This window comes from Orbicella franksi, chromosome 13 (assembly GCF_964199315.1).
Source record: "Orbicella franksi chromosome 13, jaOrbFran1.1, whole genome shotgun sequence".
In the NCBI taxonomy this organism is placed as follows: Eukaryota; Metazoa; Cnidaria; class Anthozoa; order Scleractinia; family Merulinidae; genus Orbicella; species Orbicella franksi.
In genome coordinates, this window is record NC_138157.1 from 20,594,486 (window position 1) to 20,616,650 (window position 22,165).

At 39.8% G+C, this 22,165-nt stretch overlaps 5 protein-coding genes across 6 annotated transcripts in view; 2 read left to right on the plus strand and 3 right to left on the minus strand.

Annotated features, from left to right (window-relative positions):
* LOC145465995 (thiamine-triphosphatase-like) overlaps positions 1-22,165 on the minus strand; it is a 295,791-nt gene that overhangs the window by 81,825 nt on the left and 191,801 nt on the right. The window lies entirely within an intron of this gene.
* On the plus strand, positions 401-21,150 carry LOC145466000 (plasmolipin-like). Of its 2 annotated transcripts, none has more exons than XM_081449793.1 (5): positions 401-463; positions 8,777-8,951; positions 9,796-9,975; positions 10,365-10,493; positions 19,293-21,150. In XM_081449793.1, exons 2-5 carry the CDS (start codon positions 8,805-8,807, stop codon positions 19,368-19,370), a joined length of 534 nt encoding a protein of 177 aa, XP_081305919.1. In that variant the 5' UTR covers positions 401-463; positions 8,777-8,804; the 3' UTR covers positions 19,371-21,150. The 2 variants fall into 2 exon arrangements, with proteins under 2 accessions (XP_081305919.1, XP_081305918.1); XM_081449792.1 differs by lacking the exon at positions 401-463 and adding an exon at positions 5,386-5,608.
* Positions 10,502-13,651, minus strand: LOC145465970 (uncharacterized). Its single transcript, XM_081449745.1, has 4 exons — positions 13,108-13,651; positions 12,705-12,787; positions 12,396-12,537; positions 10,502-12,050 (listed from the first exon to the last, which is right to left on the minus strand). The coding sequence occupies exons 1-4, from the start codon at positions 13,649-13,651 to the stop codon at positions 11,098-11,100; spliced, it is 1,722 nt and encodes a 573-aa protein (XP_081305871.1). The 3' UTR covers positions 10,502-11,097.
* LOC145465969 (uncharacterized) lies at positions 13,698-16,166 on the minus strand. The gene is made up of 4 exons (XM_081449744.1): positions 14,909-16,166; positions 14,351-14,536; positions 14,046-14,204; positions 13,698-13,828 (listed from the first exon to the last, which is right to left on the minus strand). Exons 1-4 carry the CDS (start codon positions 16,164-16,166, stop codon positions 13,698-13,700), a joined length of 1,734 nt encoding a protein of 577 aa, XP_081305870.1.
* Positions 16,436-18,803, plus strand: LOC145465979 (uncharacterized). Its single transcript, XM_081449755.1, has 4 exons — positions 16,436-16,634; positions 16,811-16,910; positions 17,195-17,307; positions 17,556-18,803. The coding sequence occupies exons 1-4, from the start codon at positions 16,443-16,445 to the stop codon at positions 18,606-18,608; spliced, it is 1,458 nt and encodes a 485-aa protein (XP_081305881.1). The 5' UTR covers positions 16,436-16,442; the 3' UTR covers positions 18,609-18,803.

The window sequence follows — 22,165 nt, forward strand, 5'->3', positions numbered from 1 at the left end:
CAGCTTTCATCATCGCAGACTGTTAAAATGCTATCAAATAGTGGGGACTCCCAAGGGAAACAACAATACACTGATAAGAGACGGACAATTTGTTCTTTGAGGACAGTCACGTATTTTCTGATAAAAAAATTGTCAGTCGCCTTTAACGGCTTGGCAAAAGTTGTTTCCCTCCTGAAGGTTCAGGAAGGTTTGTTTTAGCATTTGTTCCAAGATCCCAACAGTAGCAAGCTAGGGTTTGGAAATGTTATTCTTCTTTGGTTCGTTTTACTTCCCTCCTCCTTTCTATTGCGGAATATTGCCCTCCCGTCCACCCCCTACCCTCTCAATGATAAAAGGATCTATTTCCGCTGGTTGTTTGTTGTGCTGGTTGATGATCACTAGTGCCAGTGGGACGCGTGATATTAAAACAGAAAGGAACACCAACCTTGAATTGTGCTTCAGAGCTCTTATCGATGTGCACAAGGTGAGTCAAGTATTGAGCTAATTCAAATAATGTATAGTGAACTGCGTTCAATACGTGACATCGAGCGTGTCTGCATGTTTACTTTAGGCCGAGATTATTGACATCGGCGTACGGTACATTGACTTAGAAATTAGATCTGTATTCAACTGTCCATGTCCTCTAGACTTATTTTGCCGTTTGGCCACCTCAATAGATATAGTTTCGTCAGCTTAAATTGCGCGTAACGCATTTTAATCATGATATTTTTAAAAGAGCGCGGTTCCCTTTAGACTGCAAAACGGAATAAGATTTGTTTCGAGCGTTTCTTTATAAGTGAAAGCAGATCCTCTACGACAAATCATTCGAACGATATTGCAAGTACAAATAAAATAGTAAATGGCTGTTTAGAAGCAAAATTTGCTAACATTTCCACGAGTAATAGCGATAACTTAAACTGAATGTTTATGGGGAACGTTTCACCCGGTACACCAAATAAATTTCACAAGTTTGACACTTCCTCGATTTAATAAACCGCCTTCAACTTAGTGCTCAGTGCGTCTTCGCCATTAACAACAAGGTCTTCGAGTTACATATCACGTGACCTAAAAATTTGCATAATACGATTTCGGACACCCTCCCCCCGTTTAAAGGAGAAGGTCCATAAAAAAAAAACGTATATTTTTGAAAACTCTAATAAAAACCCCTCGGTAAGTTTAGCCACTCATCGAAGTTTCAGCCTCTAAAGTGCGGGTTTTCCTTATGAAATTCGTCTCCAAAGAAGACCAAAATTCGACATCGTTGCCGCCATTTTGAACAGTACTCAGCAGCCAGACCGCGTTTTCGTGATGTCATTTCGTCCAAGAGATTTTGTCCAAATGGCTTCCAGCAAGCCTTTAAACTATCACTCTGGGTTATGGCTGCTCTTGAGCCGTATTATTTTGAGCCAAACATGCTCCAAACTCCGAAAATGATAGAAGTGAAGATAGTGAAGTTGATAATCGCTTGGAAAAATATATTTTGCCGACCTTGTGAAGGATGCAAAGTCAGTAGCAGGTTTTTCTCCCTGCCGCCAATTTCGAGTCGGACGGAATGATGTCACACAAACACGGCCTTGCTGCCAAGTACAGTTCAAAATGGCGGTCTCTTTCGAGAAGAATTTCTTCAGGATAGCAGGCACTTCAAAGGCTGAAACTTCGGTGAGTGGAAAAGCTGAATGTTTACTTGCTTCCGGAAAAGTTCATTTGCAATCTCTTCGGCTCGTCGGTTTGGTCCTACTCTCCGGACGAACACTTCAGTCTCAGGGTTCGGTTTCCACTTGAAATGTTCACCTCCAATTTCCAAGTTGTACACAAGCTACAAGGGGCGCTCTACTATGTACCCATTTCCCTGTTTCTGCTTCAATCCGCCGACCGTCCCATCTTTGCCAGTGATCTTGCTCACTATTTGTCCGAGCTTCCACAATGCCTTGTCCTTGGCGTCACTCTCTGACCACACCGCTGCTCCTGTGTTTGGTATCTTCTCAGCATTATTTTCCTCCAGACCGCTGTTGCCTTTCTTCAAGGGCGTGAACGTTTTCTTTCGTGAACCTCTTTCGTAGGTGCTGTTTGCTTTTCTCTAGGAATCTCACGCGGTTAGTCACATCCTCTTCTCCTATGTTCTGCAGGTCTTCCTCCAAGATAGGAATTAGTAGGGTATTTGGGGTAAATACTGGTTTCTCAAACTCCTTTCCTTGATACATGAGTGGCCTGTTATTCATGGTCATCTCAACGTCCAGCAAGACTTCTTCTAGTTCCTGGAAGGTTAGCAGGCTCTTCATGATGCCAATAAGGCGTTCAAAGAATCCTCCCCACCATGGGGCGCGGGCTAAATTGAACTTCCGTTTTATTTCCAAAGCACCTAAAATAGTTTGCGAGACGCTGGTCTTTCTTCAGCTTGGATATCCATTTTCTAGTGGCAACAAACATTTTTCCATTATCACTCACAATGATCTAAGGGCAGCCTCTCCTGGCAACAAATTCCTTCAGTGCTCTGTGGAATTCTTGGGCAGACAGGTCACGACATAACTTGAGATGCACCGCACGAGTACTGGTACAGGTAATTAGTGCGATGTATGCCTATGAAGTAGTAGACTTGTTTATCTTGTAGTTCACAGGACCAGCGAAATCCACTCCTGTAACAGCAAAAGGGTTTGACAGTTCAGTTCTGAACGCTGGTAAGATCGCATCTCGGCTTGGAGAGGTTAACGCTTGCAAACGTTATAGTTGCCGATAACTGTCTTGGTTGGCGACCTCAGCTTTGGTATTCAATACTTTTCTCTCATACAGCGCATGGTTGATGAAACTCCCCATGCAGCATCTGCTCATGGACTTGCTGAACCATAAAGGAAGCCAACTTACTGTTTCGAGGTAGAAAGACTGGATGATAATGGAGAACTCTGCAAGCACATCTCAATATTCCTTCTTCATCCTCCATTAGCCCCACGTCTGTCTTGGACACTGTAGCCTGTGCTTGAATGATCCAGAACCTATCAGCTGCCTGGAGCTCTTCGGTCATTAGTGGGTCTCTGAATTTCTTCTTTTCTGGTTTCTACAGTTGTTGATGAATCGCTTGAAGAATGCAGTGACCCTCATACCTGGTCAGAAGAGTATCTCTGGTCTCATTCGTTTCTTCCTTTGTTTTAACTAGGAGCTGATTTTTAATGCTTATGTTTGACCCTATCCGTATAATTTTCTGGATTCTCTGACACTTCAGGTTGATCTGGTCATTCTTCTTGAGTACTTAGCTACTTTGGCCCTCGAAACCACAACTCCCCCATTTTGCTAGGAGCCACGCCACGGCTTCCTTGATCACTGGAGTTTTCAGCAGTAGGGACATGATGCCACTGTGAATGCTCTTTGGCCTGGATAGCCCGGGTTCTGTTACTAACAAATTGGAACCAATATCGTTAATACTCTTTTTCTTTAGCCATCGTAGCTTAATAAGAAATAACACACGAACTGCGGTGACAAACATGACAATAAAACGCATTTTGGAAAACAAAATTCATTAACTTGACGTTTCGTATGTTTCGACATACATCTTCAGAAGTGACCGTTTGGAACAGAAGTACGATTGTCTTGTACGATTGTAGATTACGATTTTACGATTACTTCATCAGATTGTCAACTAGCTCCTCAAGTCCCAGGCCTTGTGGACTTTAATCTTCTTTCCAAATGTTAGTTCAAGAATTTTATTGGCTTCATTATAGCCTTCAGGGATGTGTGGCAGTCCCAGAATCGGATCTTTCGGTTGCCCTTCAACTAATTCTAGCAAATAATTAAATTTACTCATCTCACAAATCTTCGAGCTATCCATTTCAAAACAACAAACGGGTTCCAGAATCGAAGCCAGCCAAAGGTCATCAAATTATCCACCCGAAACAATCACCGGCTGAACCCTGACTGGAAAATGATTTATCCAATGGATGGGGTTATCCACCTTTCGCACAACCGGGCCGCCTGTGTAGCTGGGGGTTGTTCAAAACTAGTTATGTTTTTACAGTTACATGCATTTTGTGGTTGAAGTAAAGCAAAGAAAATTAACAACAACAACAATATTTCCTATATTTATTTATTGAACATTGCTGAAGTGAATTTTCTCTTTCGTCCTTCGGATTCCGGATTCCATGCTTTTAGGGTTGCCCAAACTGGCCGAAACCGGCCATGTTCAGAACCACCAAATAAAATTTGCCAGAACTTTAAAACATCTATTTCGTAGTTAGGACCCCAAAGCAAGACTACATGCAAAATTTAAGCCAAATCGGTGATCATGACATGAGGTACCGTGGCCGCGACCTTTTAATATTACTCGAATCTCACAGAGTATGACTCTTGATAGCTTATAAAACCCCGAACGGTGCGTTGCATGTTCAGGTCATGGCTATAAATCTCTTTGAAGTGCTGTGTGTTTTTAAGATTAATGTTTTCCAAAAGGCAAAAGATTAAAGTGTAAGAGCTTTAAATAGTCTGGAGATTAATTCTGGTACATTGCCACAGTCCATTTAATCGACTAGGACTTCTTCCTCTTAGAGATGTTCTAGTTCAATGAAAAAAAATTATGTCAGTCAGCTTATATTGAAAAATGTTTGTGCACGCCCTGCTTGCCTATATTTTGAAATCCTACGTCATAAGAGCCCTGGCACTGGGGACGCTTACCTCAAAAATAGGCTAATTTAAACATATTTAAATTCTGACTTAGCTCCGAGGCTTAGGGGAATGGAACAAAAATACATTAATTATTCATCCATCGCCCTCGGTGTAATTTCTTTTGTTTTATCCCCCTAAGCCTCGGAGCGAAGTACATCGAAATTGGTCGAAAATAAACGAACTGCAAAAATATCTTTCCACATTGACTTCAATCAATCTCACATTTGTTTGAATTACCGAGAGAGGCAATTAATAACCGATTTTGTCATTTTTCCATCCGAGATAAACAATTGAAAGTGATGAAAATGCCTCTCTATTTGTTTTTACAAAGTTCCTTGCTCGGAATTTTCACGAATACCGAAATTCGTAAAACTAAAAAGGTGGGAAGGGAGGTTGAAAAGTGGTCAATTTACTACAGCTTGGTGTTAATATTTTAGCGTCGTAAAAAATCTTTATTAACTACCAACTAAATAAACTGGAAAATTTCTAAAATGTTTCATCTTTGTGGTAAAAAAAAAAAAAATGATTTTTTAAAAATAACTTACTTGTAAGAGGTTTCGTGTATTTTAAACTGGGAAGTTTTGCACTACATATGTAACAGCTGTCAACGTTTTTAATTTTAAGCATTCTGTCCGTTTCTTTGACTTATTTAATTGCGGACATTACAGTTTTATGAATATAAATAAAGGAAAAATTAATGCAAAATTTACACGCTAGAAGTTGATAACAGCCGCCTTTACAAAACAAGAACCGACCAACAGTTCGCCGGTTTTTCATCTGCTGCTTCACGGTCGAATGATCTCTAAGCGACTAAGCAGTGTACTAAGCAGTTGTATAAAATTTAAATTAAGTAGGCGTTGACTCTCACTTCGAACGACCGCGGACGGCGTTATCAAAAGTATAACTGACATCTGGCCGTTGACTTCAACCCCGAGAGAGAGCAACCTGCCACAGAACACTAGCTTACGCCAAGCTCGCTGAGGTAAGAATGACTGTTTTTTTATGGACTATTTTTTGTAAAAGCTTAGGTCTTCGACAATAACAAAGCATTCGTGTCTGCTCGCTTTGTTGGTTTTCGTCGATTGACTTATCTTGCCCTTTCGTTTGTTCGATTTACCAATACTTCGTTTTCCATATCGCACAGTGCAAGCATCGGGTGACACACTTGCCCAGCTTGTAGTGGCAACCACACGAAGGCCTTTAGAAGCTAGTCGTATTAAAAGTAGTGTTGCAGCGTCGCTTGCACTCGATCAACTGCAACTTCGCAGTACACTTGAAATAAGCCAGCGATCACCAAAATGCAGTCAATTTTCGAACAACTAAGTTGCATCTGTGAATTTTCTTAAGTTAAGTAAGTTATAAAATAAATTGTGAGCTTAATCATTACTGTGATGCCAAACAAAACGGGGGCAGATCAGAAATAAGTTTTCAAAGCGTAATTTTAACTGAATATGCTTAGATAGGAAGACACACTACTGTTGTTTATGTATACTAATTTTGTTCGGCGTCAAATTTTTCAGTCTTGTAAACCGCGTTCTCTTTTTTTATTTCGAAACATTCGAGACCAGCTGTATTCGCAAAATGCAAAAAGACGCAAAACATCAAGATTTAGTTTAAAAAGACCTCAAACTACTAAAATCCACACTATTGTTAGTTAGGCATAGAAAACGAATGATATACACTTCACTGATCAAGAACAAAGGTTTTCGCTCTACAAGAATACGATATTGATTTGAAAAGCCTTTACACTGGTGTCTGTCGATTACTTCGAAGTACAACCCCTATAGCTTCTAAATTAGCCGTTATAACTTCTATTACATTTCTTATTCAAAATGTAATTTTATTTAAATTATGCAATTCGTTTGACGCGGCATCGCTTAAGCTGGCCAGAGAGTGAAATAACTTCACGTAGCGTGACTCGACACGTCAATCTTGTAACGCCTGGAACTCAATTCGGTGGTTGCCTTGGAAAAAAATCCATCCAGTTTGAGAAAGCCTAGACTGAGAATTATGGTAATGATTAAAAATACCACCTTTTGGCTACGTTCTGTAACAAGTGTCTGGAGTGTATCCACTTCAGTATTCGCTTAAGCAAGCGAATTTCAACTGGAATATGGCATGACAAATTTTAGAGAGGAGGGAGATGAGAAACCGAGCAATTTGCGAAAATCTGCTTGAAAACAAAATTCTAAACGAAAACCCGATATAGAGCAACTGATATCCAAGCCATCATCCAAGTTCGGCTCCGGTCAGAATAATGGTTTCGCGTGTAGGTGTATTTTTAAAAAAACGACAAAAATGCTAATGAATAGAAACGTAAACTCCCACGTCAGTGTCTCAATAGGTTTGCTGAAACTAGTTTATGAAACTAAAATACGTGCATTTCAAAACCTTTTCCCCCGACAGGAGCTCAAGCTAAACTAAAATAATCGATCAACTTTTTATTGTTTTATGAAGTCGATAGTATGGCGGCTCAATTAAGCGGGATTATAATATCGGACGCTTATCACGAATAACTCGCTTAACGTTTCACTCAAAAGAGAGCAATATCAACTTAGGTTACACGGAAGTTAAATACTCAGAACATCCTGCTATTGTTGTATAATAAATTAGCGCGCCGGTTAATCCCAGTTTCGCGAAGCAGCCCCTGTGAGGAACTGAACAGCTAGCTAAAGTAATGGTTTGGTTAAGAAAACCTTACCAGGTGCCCGTTCCTCGAAGGTCCCGAAAAGGTTTCGCACCCAGAAAGCCGTAGCAAAATCTCAAACCTTATGATTACAGAGCTGTTTTATTCACATATTCTTAATATAAACAGAGGTTCCATTCGGTACAAGAAGTTTCAGGTGTATACACCGGCTCTCTGTCTTTGAATACCGATTAAGAAAAATGGCTTTTCGGGCTCGAAAGTTTGCGGGGCTTTCGAAAAACAGGCCCCAGGTTCGTAGCCCGTGGACGTTACCTGGCAACCATATAGGTTAGTAGGTGTAGGTCTGGTTTCATGATAAAGCGGACAAACACCACAATTTTCTAGCTTAACCCGATGATAAAAAAGATACGTTATGCCGAAAAAGTATTGTGACCACTGCACGTTTCTAAGTTCGTACATCTGCATTTGTCCGCTCAAGACTCAATTCTTATGAAAACAGCCATAGCATCAAATTTATTTATTAATTGAAAAAATGGTCCAAGATGAAAAGGAAAATTCTGATTGGTTCTTTAAGGAGTCCGAATTTTACAATACGGACCGCTAAGATGCACCGCTCAAAAATTAGTTTCGTTTACTGAGAATGAATCGTGAGGCCGGCGCACCAATTATTGGTAATAGAATTTTGAAACAGCCGTTTAAGTTAATACTCTACTGATCTAGCTTCCTCGGTCCGTGCTGAAATGGGAAATATTTGGTGTCATTATATCTTTTTCTGCAAATTTATGAACCTCGCCTGCGGCAAAACACCACCGATATTTTCCCAATACGGACATGTACGTCACAGTGTATATATTTCGGGGCTAGGTTGCTGACTATTTACGTTTCGTCTTTTAAAACTCATTCTCTTTCCTTCTGTGAATCTGTAAGAGAATTGAAGCCACTCACCTTCTTAGACCTGGATATCTTGATACTTCTACGACGTTAGAAATTCAACCAAACTTAATTAGAATTAATCAAACCCAATAAAAGAATGCGTTACACTACTCTAAGGTTGGTATTCAACTCTATTCTGGAGCACTTCTGCAACCGATTTTTACCGATTAAAAGTAGACGATCTAACAAAGGCTTTAAACAGGACGCGGTTTCGGAGTGTTATTCAAATTATTTATTCTTAGACTTACGTGTGTGTTTTTCAGCATTCCATACCTTGGTATTTGTAGTGAAAACAATGTGTTTAAGAGTTAATTGGCATCTGCCAGTTAGCCATGGTTACTATGGTTATTTGTTATGCTGTTGTAACGATGTTAAATTTCACTTGAAATTCTTTGAAAATTTCAATTCTTTGTCAAAGAGCGGATGAGCAACTCAATCATCTTTTAATAATTAATCTTTTTTTTTCATCACAACGGAGCAAACATTTTTCACGTAGTCGAGATCACTCCCTAGCAGAAATGTTGAGTATATTGGCCTCTTGCACTGATAACAGTTTCTCCTTTTCTTCAGTTTGAGAATTTAGAAGTTCTTTACAAAGATGGCAGATCCTGAGAACCAAGGAACTACAGCTCAATCCGATCCAGCCCCCGCGGAGAAATCTGGCGGTGGAGGGTCTGGGGGCGAGATAGGGCTCTCCATGGCCTATATAATGTCAATTCCTGGAATCCTGAAGATCGTTGAGTTCGTAAGTTTCTTTTATCTTCAAAATAAAGGGGCCCGCAGACGAATATTTTTTCTAGTACTGGTAGGTCTTCTGAGGAATGTTGTTGATGACTGAGATGACGAATTTTTTTCTACGTTTTCCCCGTTACGACAGTGACTATACCCTACATCAAGGATTGTACCTCAGAGATCATTGGGAGACATCACAGATATCCTTGTAGCCCACAAACTTTTGATTACGTCAAGACAGTTACTGACTAACGTCTACGGACGGGAACAAACCTGTCCTTCCAGCTAGCAGCATTCTCTGACTGCTAGCTTATCTACATGAGGGTAGCAAAGGGGAGTTGCTGAGGCAAACGATTTTACGGAATCAGAGTATTCATCATATGATTTAACAAGTATTACGTGTTTTTCTGCATTAAAAAACTATTTTTGATATTGAAATCGCTCGAGCTGGAAGTAATTTTGTGCATCACGAAAACCAAAAACAGAAAACTGTCTCTGGGTTCAATACATCATTTTGCTAATGCTAGCTCCAGTCCCTTGTGGGGGCAAAATTTGATCTAATTAACGAATTAATGAGGCCATTTTTTGCTGAGTGATAACTTCTTGCCCCCACAAGGGAACAAGGAAATATTTGTATTAGCAAACTGGCCTATTTCGCCACTGAAGTTGTTAAGCAACACGAGGCATGAATTTTCGGCTTTTGATTGGATGACAAGATTACGAAAAACTTGTGTTTCAACGGATTTGCCAAATCCGGTACATATCGTTTCCTCAACTTAGTTTTGTCATAACCGAGTTGTGTATATGCCGCTTGAGACGTTTTTAAGACATAGTTCTTTTACTGTTAAACTTTTCAGTTCACGCTGATGATAGCATTTGCTTTGGGGGCCGACATGCCGTATTATGGAAACCGGGGACGAATGAGTTTTTTTCTCTTCGTCACCATTACGTCATGGATCCTTGTAATGGCGGTGTTTGTCCTGTTCGCCTTCAATATCATCTCAAAGATCAATCTCAATATTGACTGGAATATTCCGGTAAGTCTCTTGATTTATGCCGCCCCGTCACATTGCTCAAACAATCAGGAAAAACTGGTTTGAGGGTTTGACACCATTTTGCGCGTGATACTGACTAATGGCATTCAGTTTGTGCAGAATAATGTAACCAATAGGTTGAAGTCTAAGTTCTATTACATACCTCATCAGAGCATATAGAAATTCTTAATTTCCTAGTTTCTTTTCCTTTTTTCTTTTTTTCACAGGCTTTTTTCTGACAGTGTAATCATAACTTGCATGCCAGTTGAATGCTTCTATTTATTATATTAGTGACAAAAATACAGGGACACGACACAAACATTTTCAGCCAAAAAATCTGCTTTTGATAGCAGCTATTTGAATCAATATTTCCGTTTTTTCATTCGTTCTAGGTCTTGATATTTGCTGTTGTAGTTGCATTTCTTCTTCTGATCAGTTCTTCTCTGATCGCTGACGATGCCGAGGACTTGAAGATATTGCCATCATTTGGTTTTTCGATTGACAAGTTACGAGCTGCCGCGGTAAGCATTCATTTTCAAATATAATAAAACTAAGGTTGGTACACAGCAGGGAACAAGTTGCAAACGGGACAAGAGTGAAATATAGAAATTCCTGCAATAAGCCCAAAGTGGATTCAGTTTTGCCCGCGCGCGACCCACGGTGTCGTAGAGGTCTGGCCCTTCAATCTTCCAAGAAAGATCGAACATGTCGAAGGGACCTCTGCTTGCAGGTTACGGCGTCATCAACTTGAGATAATAAGAAGAGAACCGGTTAAAAACAGATGTGACTATCCACTTTTCTGAACTGTTCTTGTAAGGGACCGTTCATTTTTTAAGGGATAGGGGGGGCTGGTGGGATTTGGGGAAGTGTCAGTGGGAAATTGAATGACCCCCCCCCCAGCTTGCCAATTTTTTCGCATGACCCCCCCTCAAAAGGAATTTTTTTTGGGATGACCCCCCCCCCCCAACTTGGCCACCTCGAAAAAAAGTTACATCTGGTATTTTATAGATTAATACGTTCAAATGGCACTACACATATCTTGATGTCATATTAACTGTTACATTTCACTTGACAAGTGAATATTTACAAATCTATAAAGAAAGCTGTTTTGCTCATCTAAACTTCTCAAAAGAATGAAAAGTCAATTTCAGATTTTCTAGTTATTGCTCGTCCTGAGCGTGTTTTAACTGGCCGCTCGTCTCCATCTTCCTCGTCTGCAGCAATGAATGCCAGGATGACATCATTGGAGTCATCTTCCTCAGGGTCAGTGTCATCACTCTCGTACTCTTCATTCATACGATCACTTGCTTCACTGCTATCACCCCTGTTGTCATTTTGTTCTCTCACACCAGTTTGACCAGTTCTGAGAGGATTCCCCATCGGATGCAAACATGAATGTCTTACAATGGCCTTCACTTTTTCATCCTTGCTGCTCTTGAAATGCTGCTTCAGTCCATGGTGCTTTAGATATTTATCTAATTCTGGCACACGGAGCTTTCTCAGCTTGGCTGCATCCTCACATAGATCAGCCCAAGGATAATCCTCATATGACTTTTCTTTTATCTCTCTACTTTCCCTTGCCTTTTCCTCCATTCTCTTCTTCCTTTTAAACTCCATCACTTCAAGATGGTGAAGATGATCGACAACAAACTTTGCCTTGACAATGAACTTGTCCGCAAATGCAGCAACGCTCTCAGGGTCAGTTAAAACCACTGTACCACTGGCATGCTGTTTCTTTAACTGCACTCTTGGTTGCCAATCATCTACCTCACGCCCTTCATTTGAAGTCTGCTGGTAAGGAAGGTAGTGGTACTCCGGAAGGCAAGAATGGTCAGGATATGGTTTAGGACATCTTCCCATGGGTGGTCCAGCCCATTCAGAACAAAAAGAACAAACTCGACCTACCTCTCCTTGACATGAAAACTTCAGAAACTCCCTGTAGTTCTCACCCTCTTCATAATGTTCACTCATGAACCGCTCTATCTTGTGGAAGTAACTATGGCCTGGAACACAGTCTTTCCTCGTTCCTGCATTGTGGTACTGTACCAAGTAAGATGTGTTTTGAAAGAACTGGAAATCTATGGATATCAAAGAACAGAGCCATTTTACCATAGCAAATTTAATACAGTTTAAAAGTTAAACATAGACTTACTATTAAAGTATATTCAATCTACACATCTATCGATATTCTGGTAATGTTTTCATTATAATACCATGCAGTACATTTAATAAGCACACATCACATTAAACAAACAGTTTTGAATGTTTCAAATGTTGCAAATTAATTATTACAAAACATATTATTAAGATCAAATAGCTTTAGCATCTGTGGCATGTCCAAATGAATTCAATGTTCAATATGCACATTTTGAATAAAAAAAAAAAGCAAAAAAAAAAAATGCACATTTTGTTTGCTTGGTTACCTGGTCTGGGTGTCACATGGGCTGACATGTATCCATGTGGCCCTGGTGCTTCATCAATGCGATCACACACTTCTTGACAGCAGTGCCAAACATTCTGTTCGACAGCCTGTTCCTCACGGCTATGTAACTCTTCAGTTGAAATCTACAGGTGTTTACAGAGAATTACATGTACATGTACCATCAGTTAAAAATTTATTTAAAAATCTATTTAAAAACTCATACTTTTTCATATTATAAAATTTCAATATTTCAGTGGCCTCAAAGAAGCAATATTCATTTATAGTTAAAGAATTCACAACTGAAAAGTACCTTTTCAAGATCATCCTGATTGACTCCTTCAAATGGATCAAAATGTTTAAAGGGAAGGGACCCACCATCTGCAAGAGCATCACCTGTCAATGTTAAAAGAATTTAAAGACATTAAAGTAAGTTGGGTGATGATAAAATGGATGAGTACAATTTATACAGCAATTCTTATTGTTGACAATATAACTACCAATAACAGGGAAACAATAAAATTGAGACATATTTTTCTTTATGAAGGGAAATAAATGTATCCACCAATAGTTGTAGATGTCGTGTAAGGCACTGCAATAGTCACAGCACATTTTTAAGTCATACACTGTACACTGTACTAAGTTGTAATTTGAAAAAAGAAAAATATTTACTACTCTGTTCACACCTATAAATAATGGTCATTTAATGCATGTACCTATGCAAGCATTGGTCCTTTCAGCTGGGCAGGGATCATTGACAGCATAGTGAACTCTCATCTGCCAGTCCACATCATAAAGTCTAACTATTTCAGCATCTCTAAATTTTACTTCATAGTTAGTGACTGACACTCCAGGACCTTTATCAGTGTGCAGCAAAACACGTGGGCAGACACTAACTGGCAATCCTCTTGTTTTCATCTCATGGATTAACCACTTGCACTTTTCAATGGCATGTTTATACTTCTGCCATAATGCTTCTTTGGTAGTTGTCAAACTCAACAAACTTGATTTAAGTATTTCAAATTCTGACTTTAAAGCATCAATACAATCGGCAATTTCATTCCCAGTGGCAATTTGCTCTGGATTTAATTTACTTTTGAACTGATTCCAGTTTACAGTTGCTGTAACGATTCCTGATACTGCATGTTCTACTCGCGATTGTTCATAAGCACGGAACTGGCAATCATTGTGTTGTGTTACACAGCTCACATCTCCTTTTTCAGTGCTGTCACTGAAATAGACCAGATGATCCCGCACCATCGCTGTGAATTTATGCAGTAAAGGATCAAATGGTGAGCCCTCAATTTCATACAAATGTGGGTGTTCCCAACGCAAACACTTTTTCTGACGCCCAGACACTCCCACTACTTCCAACGTAGTGTTTCGGGCGGACAGTCACCACTGAATGGTCATCTTTAAGAATCATTCTCTCCTTGCCTATATAGAGTAAGAAAAACAACATAGACGTAAGCATTCCAGAAAGAATTCCAGTGTTCATGCTTTGCTGACTTGATCTGTAAAAGTTCTTAAAAAAGACAATTCAAATTACTCTTTTGCTACAGCCTCTTGTATTCACTACAAAGTGCTGATTTACATGTATGAAGCGCTCCTAAAGTTCCTTGTAATAAAATATTAAAGTAATTATGCAACTTACCATCCACTTCTTTCACTTGATGGGACATGAACCGGTATGCTGAGGGTGTCACATACAAACGAGCATCACAAAAGTCATGGCTGGGAAGAGTTCTAGTACTCAAACCACTTTCTTCTGTAGGCTGAAACAAGGACTGGTGCTTGGTTCCATCCATCCCAACTTAGTATAGAGAAAAAGGAAATAGAGCATATATTAAACCAAAAATGTTCTAATTAAAAACATGTCAAATTCATCTTCATATTTAGCAAGCTCCAGGGACTCTGACAGCCAAAGAAATATTGAACCTAAAACATAAACAATATTACCTGATGTTTCTGGACGGATGTAAGCTTTGTCATCAGCACTAATATTGACAGCATATTTGTGGTGTTCTTCAGGGTCTCCAAAGAGGTGGTGCTTTGCAAGATCTACTAGTTTCCGCTGATGGTGGGTCAACAGGTTCTCTGATTCCTCTGTCTTTGGAGGCTTCTTGGAACAAAACAGTCCCCTTCCTACATGTACATGTAAAGATTGAAGTTAAACTTAAATTTCCTCCACTTTATAAGGACAATATTTCACCACTCAAAAGTAAAGTTCATAATTATTATCTTTATATATGTGTGTATTTATATTATCGCCTATGTACCAAAATAGAAAACAGCAGGCCTTGAAATAAATGTCTGTATAAAACTCTAAAAGAAGACAAAAAATGATCTGTACTTCAGAACCATCATTCAACAAGGTTTATTCTGCAAATGGGATTTGAATATTTTGTCAATATAAATTTTGTCACACAGCATGCTGTAATTTAGTACGCTATTTGACATTTTAACTTGTTATTTTTATGTAGTTGATGAAGACAATACAAAATAATACCAAATTACCTATGTGCTTGTTAGCTTGCAGTGATCTCATCCTCTTTGGCTTTGCACGGTTGTACACTGTTGTTGCAGACTTGATCATTTGTTTTCCACGCTCCAGAAGGTTATAGTTTGCAATGTTTAGCAAGTCGTCTCTCTTCACTCGCTTATGGTAGTACAGTACCATGTCATGTCTTCTTCCATGCACTGTTGTCTTCTGTTCAATAGCTTTTGCTATTAGCTCCTCGTCAATATCATCAAGCTTTCTCTTTGCCCCAGCACCAGCTTTTCTGTTTCTCAGTCTGTTTTCATTTACTAGATTTTGTGCCCTTCTTCGAGCAGCTGCATTGAACTTTTGTTCAGAATACTTGTCTTTGCATTCAAGGATGTCTTGTAGACTTTTAAGGTTTTCACTGCATACTGTCACCTTTTCTTCCATTGTTTTAATGTGCCTACTGTCAGCACGAATGTCACGTAGCTTCTCAATTGAAGAGTTTAATTCTGCCATTTCATTCTCTCGCTTTGTTATTCTCTCTTTCAACGCCAAGACGGTCATATCTTTTCCAGCACTTACTGCATTTTCCACCTCCTCTGATACTGCAAGCACTCTTTTCAAATTTTTAATAGCAGCATCGGGTTTCAGGCCTAAACCGTAGAGCTCAGAGCGTGAAGAAGTAGCAGCAAAAATGGCGCGCAAAACTGATTTATCATACTCTGTTTCCATCGAGTCCAAGATGGCATGCAACGATTCTGCGTCCAAATCGAACCTGTTGCTTGATTTGCTGTCATTACTTTTCCCACAAAAAAAATCTATCAACCTTACAATGTTCCACCTTTCTGGGTTAAGGACAATGTAGCTGCTATTATTCCACGTAAATAAAGTCACAGGTAGTCCAATTTCCGCGGAGAGTAGTTCATCTCTGAAGTTGCTTCGGTCCGGAACGTGCAATTCCGCTTCAAATGCGCCGCAAAACAGGTCATATGCTTCTTGAAAATGCAAGATTCCTTTAAATTTTCCGGAACTTGAGTCGTCAACTGCTGTAAGCTCATCAAGCACATGGATCAGTCCGACCACTTTTCGATCCTGTCGAACGAGCGAATTTTTTTTATCCCCTACAATACCAGCAAGGCGGTTGGCGACCTCGAAAACATCGAGTGGTTGCAAAGACATCCTTACATTTTCTCTAATTTGACTGCACTTTCGAATCTCCGATCGTCTGTGTGTCCATGATCTCCCTTTTTCAACTTGGAAATCATCGGAACCCTCGTGTTTATCCGCCATTTTGGATTTCCAACAGGGATAGGTACTTCATGTATGGGGACACAAAATGTCCTGCGCCTATTCTGCTGGACAATGGGAACGCGGCCTTGGGGACAGGAACAATAGATGGAACAATAGACAAAGAGATCTGTTTGTTTCTTTTATATTTAAAAATAGAAATATACCATGACACTTCCGGTTTGACCTTTTCGGAACTTTCGTGGCAGTCTGAACTCGCTTGGTAAAAAGGTAACCTCGGCCTCGGACAGGACACTGAAAGATCAAAGTATCACGAGAATGGATTGGAGGTATTTCGTTTTGTTTGAATTTGATATTCTATTGTTTTGTACTTTAATATCTGTAGCTATAAATAAGCAATTTTCGATTCACAGAATCTGTGATCAGTGTGAAAAGGAGCAGTCCACCTTTTACTGCGGCGAGTGCCAGCTGAAGTATTGTGAATCCTGCAATGGGGTGTTCCACTCGAAGGTAATTCTGTTTTTGTCGTTGTTGGTTTACAGCCTATACGTTGCAGACACGTTTGATCAATGATAGCCGTCTCCTGAATACGTTTTAGCCTGGCATTTCTTTCACGTAGAACATTTTTCCGCCAGTCAGTATCGTGTCACTTCACCAATTTGTTGTTTTCTTCTGAATATTCACAGGGAGCACTGAAGGAGCATAAAGTTCAAGCACTCCAGTCGTGCACGTGCCAGTCTTGTAGTAACGCAATCTCCATTCTACTCTGTGGGAGCTGTGACATGAGTAAGTACTCATCCTCACCCCCCGGGGGCACTGCCAGACAGTTTACGTTAGTTGGTCCGGAATCCAAGGTCTTGCGGAAGTGTGCAATAAGAAATGCCGGAGAAGCTAAAAAATACTTTCATGATTCATCTGTTCATCAAAGACTTTTTATATGTGTCTTGCAAAAGCATTTGTCTGCTTTGATGTGTTCGTCGCACCCTGTTTATCACGGGTGTTATAAACTACGAGTATAAAAATGCTCACCACAAAAACGGATGTCTAAAAAGTTTTTGTTTTCTTTTTAGAATTCTGTGACCCTTGCTGGAGCAAATGGCATTCCAAAGGAACTTTCCAAAGCCATATAAAGAAACAATTCTTACTACAGCAAGCAACCATTGAAGCTGTACAAGACGGTACTGTAAGTTACATGTTACCTTATTGTTTATATATTCACGTGCTATGTGATTCCTACACTGATGTGCATGCCGCATGCATTTCATCAGAAGCTTTCATATATTTTCCTACTACTAAATGTCTTTTAATATGGTATAATCCTAAAACACCACACCACGAGAGTCTCATGAGTTTTTGACACTATAAACGTTAATTACAACTGTTACCGTATTTTAAATGGCATCATAATTTGAATGCCTATTTTTCTTGCAGGTAATAAGCTCTTCATCCTCTGATGATACAGCCATCCCAAAGGGTCTTCAGAAAACAAGTCTCGGTTTCATTGCAAATCCAAAAGGCAAAAGATCACTGTATTACATGTCCATCATGAAGGAAGCTCTCTCAAAGATGCGAAAGGATGGTGAAAGCGATGAATCCTTAAAAAAGCGATTTACTGCTGAACGATCAAGGCAATTCGATTTTTTGATGTCAGAAGAGGCCGCTTTTCAAGGCATAGACGCTTTCTCAGAGAGATCAGGAGAGTTGTTAAAACCTGACTACCAGTTAAAGCTTAGTGATGGACGAAAATTGAACTACGCTATAACAAAACAAAAAGAGGCCTTTGAGAAACTGAATGGTCTGTTAAAAAATCTGAAAGATCATGACTCCACGCTGTTCCAGGCCAATGGCATTACTCTGAAGCATGGCGAGAAATTCCACCACGATTTCAATGTGAAGCACATCGCTAGCGTTGAGGCGAAGCAGTTAAAGGTTTCACGGGAAATAGAAACCCTCGAAGAAAAGAAGAAGACCTTTGAACGGACCTTCAAGGGCCTTCAAGGAAACTATGTATCAAGGAAAAGAAAATTAAAAGAAAACCGCCGGAAATCAAACAACAGAAAACGCAAACGGGTAGAAAACAACATTCGTCGCGTGTATCACATCTGCGTTGCAAATCCCCTTGACAAAGAGCTTCCAAATTGTCTTCTTTATCCCCCTTCCATGACAATCCCTGAAGCGTGCATAAACGTTGAAGCTGTGGCAACAATGCTGTTTAAACGGGATGCAAAATTAATCGCTTACCTACTGCAAACAAACTATTTTAGCAATGCGGCAGGAAGCAGGATGCTCACCAATCTTGAGCCGGAAGTTAGGAACAGGGTGTACTGCATCCTGCATCCTGAAGATTATCGCACGGATGATACGAGTGAAGAGGAAGATGATGATGAAGAGGAGGACGAGAACGACGAAGAGGAAGAGGAGAATGTCGAGGAGGAAGAAGAGAATGCCGAGGAGGAAGAGGAAGGAGACACCTTATTTCAGTGATCTGTACTCCACTGATTTCTCCACTGCGTTGAATGTGCTACGAGCAATGTTTTTAAGAGTTTTATTCAGAACTATATTAAGGCATTACAAAGTACCGTATAGCACGAAATTTTTGTGGTAGTTTTGTTTGGCAACTAAAAGTAAGAAAACGATCTCAGCAGTTAAATAGTCGCTAGAACAACATTTCACCAATCAAAAACCTGTTACTGTTGAAGCGCTGTTATTTGTAGTTAGTTTTATTGATATAAACGTTGCTAAGAATTTTTCTTCTTACTTTGAAACTGTTTCAGACTATTAAAGATGTTTATATTTCATGAAAAACGCAAGAGAATTTCTCATCAATTTATGAAAACTTCATACCACTTTTTCATCGCTTTTTTTTCGCTTGACCCCCCCTTTTCCTTCATATTTTTTGGGGTGGCCCCCCCTTTGAAGCCATTTTTTTCGCGTGGCCCCCCCCCCCAAATCCCACCGGCCCCCCCTATCCCTTAAAAAATGAACGGTCCCTAAGAAGTGTTCGCAAAGGCCAGAAAAATAACCAATTAAAAATAGATGAAATGGGACTTGGGAGAGAACTGCAACGGCCTGTTACTCGTTCCCAGGTTTCCTCCCATCTTCTTCTCTAGTCTCTATTTGTAATTTTTTTTCCATTTTTTAATACAAGACACTTTTCTCTCTCTTAAGGCTTTTGGATTCATCTCCATGTTTGTGTTCATCGGTGATGCTGTTGTGCACTTCTTGAAATACAGTGGAAAGATGTAATCCAACATAGTCCTTGACCAGTGTGGTTCTTATCTTTGTGTTGCTGTACTTGTTGAGTGAAAGTTAGATATTATATCCCTTTATCAAGTTGTTTTCTCAGTAACGCTGAGTCATGGTTAGAACTGCTGACGAAGTAATTAATTTTAGACTTGTGTTAAGTAAGATAGGAGGAAACGTCCATAGCGTCCTCCCGTTGTTCAAATGCACAGAGGTCGTTTTACATTTGGAAGACGTGGGAACACTTAGGATAAAGTTGGTAAAGAAGTCGACGATCTGACGTCACATAATCTTCCTGGTTACATATGTCGCGCAGCGTCCGCGAACCACCAATATATAGCGTTTTCACGTAACGTCACGGCAGCCATACTGGTGTTCAATAACAATGAAACGGCGGCCATGTTGGTGTACCAAACCAATCCTGTGGGAGTTGAACTCTTTTCTTACGTAAAAACTTTCTTTTGTTCCAATAAATTTGCGTGGCTGCTACGACGTGAGTGAAAATGCTCTATACATATCTAGTTCACTGAGTCAATTTACAAGCTAGTAAACTGAAGTAAATGTAATTGAAATGTGTTGACATAACCTAATTATAAGTTAAGTGTGTTAATCTGAATCCATAAAGGTATTCTGATCAAAGAAAACTATTTGCAGTAAGAATAAGACTCGCAACTCCAGGTTTCTATTTAACAACTGGACTACATGAGCTAGTTTTCCATGAGCGGTCATACGACACGAGGGCGAGTATTCAGGGGGGTTGCTCCCTTGTATGGGCTATATAGATATGTGCGGCCCCGAAGGGTATGGTTTTTCAGCCGTTTTGATAACCCGGTGACCGATCTGTAAAACGGCTTTGTTGTCCAGTTTTATTATGAAAAACAATTATTCATCTGAGTGTCGGTGAAAGTGATCATGGTCTTCGTGGCTCAGTAAATATCCACCAATATTTACCTCCACTTCGGTGAATATTTGCTAATTAAAATACAGGAGGCGTATTTTTTGTGGTTGGCGCAAAACTCGTGATTTAAGCATTGGTCTTCCAAGAGCGACTAGTTTTGTAGAGATTTTGCCCTTTTATATTTCCAAGCCGTCTGTTTCAAAATTCTTCTTTCTGATCTTCGTACTCTTTGTATCATTAACCTTTTGAGAATTTCTATTTCAACCAAAACACTTTTCTCGAGATGATCAGGGTTTTTGCTCCCATACAATGCTTGCCTAAATTTGTTGTAAAGCGGTAAAGAGAAAACAGAGACTTGTTTCATCTAGAAGTTAAGGAATATATTGATAGCTTTTCTTGCAAATAATATTAAGTAACTCGTTGTTTTGTTTTGTTTTTAATTAGGCCGGTGGTTTAGTCAAATTCAATGCTACTGTATTTAATTAATGGGTCCTTTTTCAAGGATACTCAGGTTTAGCGATGAAATCTTGGTCATATACTGTGAAGTTCCGCAAGTGACGACACTTCATTGCTCCCCGCTTAAGCCGTCTAATCCTACTTGTAGAACCTTTTCCAAGGGTCTCTACTTTGGGGCTTAGTCCAACTTTCGGGTGACTAAACTGTGTCAAACTGAAGTGGTATAAATTGAGATTTACCAGGTCTTTGTGGATCAAAAACGTAGTGAGAGAAGATCATTTACTGTAAGCTATTGAGTAGTTGTAAGGTTTATTTCCGATCAGTAAGAATTTAAGAAAATTAGCAGTATATTTCAGTTAAAAGTTAGTTTTTAAAAAGTCGTACTCTTGTAGACAGATACACGATCAAATAAACATAGCCTTTAGCACTGTTGTATTCATATTGTGCTTTACACCTGTTATACCTATTAGCTTTAATAATCTGCATCAAGAGAGGACGAAGGCAATAGAGTTACTAATCCACCATATAGGAAAGAAAGGAAATCCCTCTCGATTATATGTCCCTCTCTTCTCCCCCGTTTCGGAAATCAAAGGAGGCTCTAGAACTAACGCGGATTTTTTTTCACGTGACCATTTCTAAAAATAACTTGAGAGGGTTACTGACCTTGGGAAAAAGTCCTATAAGGGGATAAAATCTCTTACTCTTCATTCTAACATGTCTACAGGCAATGCCTAAACATTCAAACATTCTAATTGCAAAGACATTGAAGTTATGCTGGTGCAACAAACAAGAGAAATTCCCTCGTCCACTGCGTTTCGAGAACACGGTACTCAGGATATGGTAAGGAGAAAAGCAAAGCGCGCCTGTGAAAGCATTTGCCTTTTTACCTTGAAAATAGGACGAGAGGCCGTTATTGCCATGCAAACTTCTGTTGCACAGGCAGCAGAGGTGAAGCCACACCGCATTGCTTTCAGTCCCTGTTCTCCTTTATTCGATGAAGAACGGTCAAGTCACGAGGTGAATCAATGAAGACAAATCAGACATGACTAATTATGCCCACACCCTGACCGGAAAGATAAGATCCGAAGGACAACTGACTTAATAGCTATTAAGTCAGTTGTCCAAGTCAGTTACAAATTCACGTTGTTTACACACCGGGTTCACACACCACGACTGGATCCCTAGTCGACGCCATTTCGAATTTGCCGAAATTCAAACTTGTAAAATTCCGCCTGGACTTTTCAAGTTTCGATCGAAACGTCGCACATGCGCAATTCGCGACATTACCCCTCTTATCTAAGGGACGTGACACTCATCATAATTGCAGACACGAAAGAACCCTGCAAATCAGTAGTCTTAGCCTGCTGAACAGGCGGATTAGCGGAGCACTGCGAAGCGCGAGTCGAAAAAAAAATCCCGCGCTCGTGTATCGCGTTTCGTTCTC

What these genes read in the sequence shown, in the direction of transcription:
- LOC145466000 (XM_081449793.1), top strand. Translation starts at nt 8,805, where the DNA reads ATGGCAGATCCTGAGAACCAAGGAACTACAGCTCAATCCGATCCAGCC. An exon ending in TCCTGAAGATCGTTGAGTTC is followed by an intron (nt 8,952 to 9,795) that starts GTAAGTTTCTTT and finishes TAAACTTTTCAG; the next exon opens with TTCACGCTGATGATAGCATT. An exon ending in ATATTGACTGGAATATTCCG is followed by an intron (nt 9,976 to 10,364) that starts GTAAGTCTCTTG and finishes CATTCGTTCTAG; the next exon opens with GTCTTGATATTTGCTGTTGT.
- LOC145465970 (XM_081449745.1), bottom strand. Translation starts at nt 13,651, where the DNA reads ATGGTGCGGGATCATCTGGTCTATTTCAGTGACAGCACTGAAAAAGGA. An exon ending in AAGGACCAATGCTTGCATAG is followed by an intron (nt 12,788 to 13,107) that starts GTACATGCATTA and finishes TAACATTGACAG; the next exon opens with GTGATGCTCTTGCAGATGGT. An exon ending in CCATGTGACACCCAGACCAG is followed by an intron (nt 12,051 to 12,395) that starts GTAACCAAGCAA and finishes TGATATCCATAG; the next exon opens with ATTTCCAGTTCTTTCAAAAC.
- LOC145465969 (XM_081449744.1), bottom strand. Translation starts at nt 16,166, where the DNA reads ATGGCGGATAAACACGAGGGTTCCGATGATTTCCAAGTTGAAAAAGGG. An exon ending in GCAAGCTAACAAGCACATAG is followed by an intron (nt 14,537 to 14,908) that starts GTAATTTGGTAT and finishes ATGTACATGTAG; the next exon opens with GAAGGGGACTGTTTTGTTCC. An exon ending in TCAAGTGAAAGAAGTGGATG is followed by an intron (nt 13,829 to 14,045) that starts GTAAGTTGCATA and finishes TACTCTATATAG; the next exon opens with GCAAGGAGAGAATGATTCTT.
- LOC145465979 (XM_081449755.1), top strand. Translation starts at nt 16,443, where the DNA reads ATGGATTGGAGGTATTTCGTTTTGTTTGAATTTGATATTCTATTGTTT. An exon ending in ATGGGGTGTTCCACTCGAAG is followed by an intron (nt 16,635 to 16,810) that starts GTAATTCTGTTT and finishes GAATATTCACAG; the next exon opens with GGAGCACTGAAGGAGCATAA. An exon ending in CTGTGGGAGCTGTGACATGA is followed by an intron (nt 16,911 to 17,194) that starts GTAAGTACTCAT and finishes TTTTCTTTTTAG; the next exon opens with AATTCTGTGACCCTTGCTGG.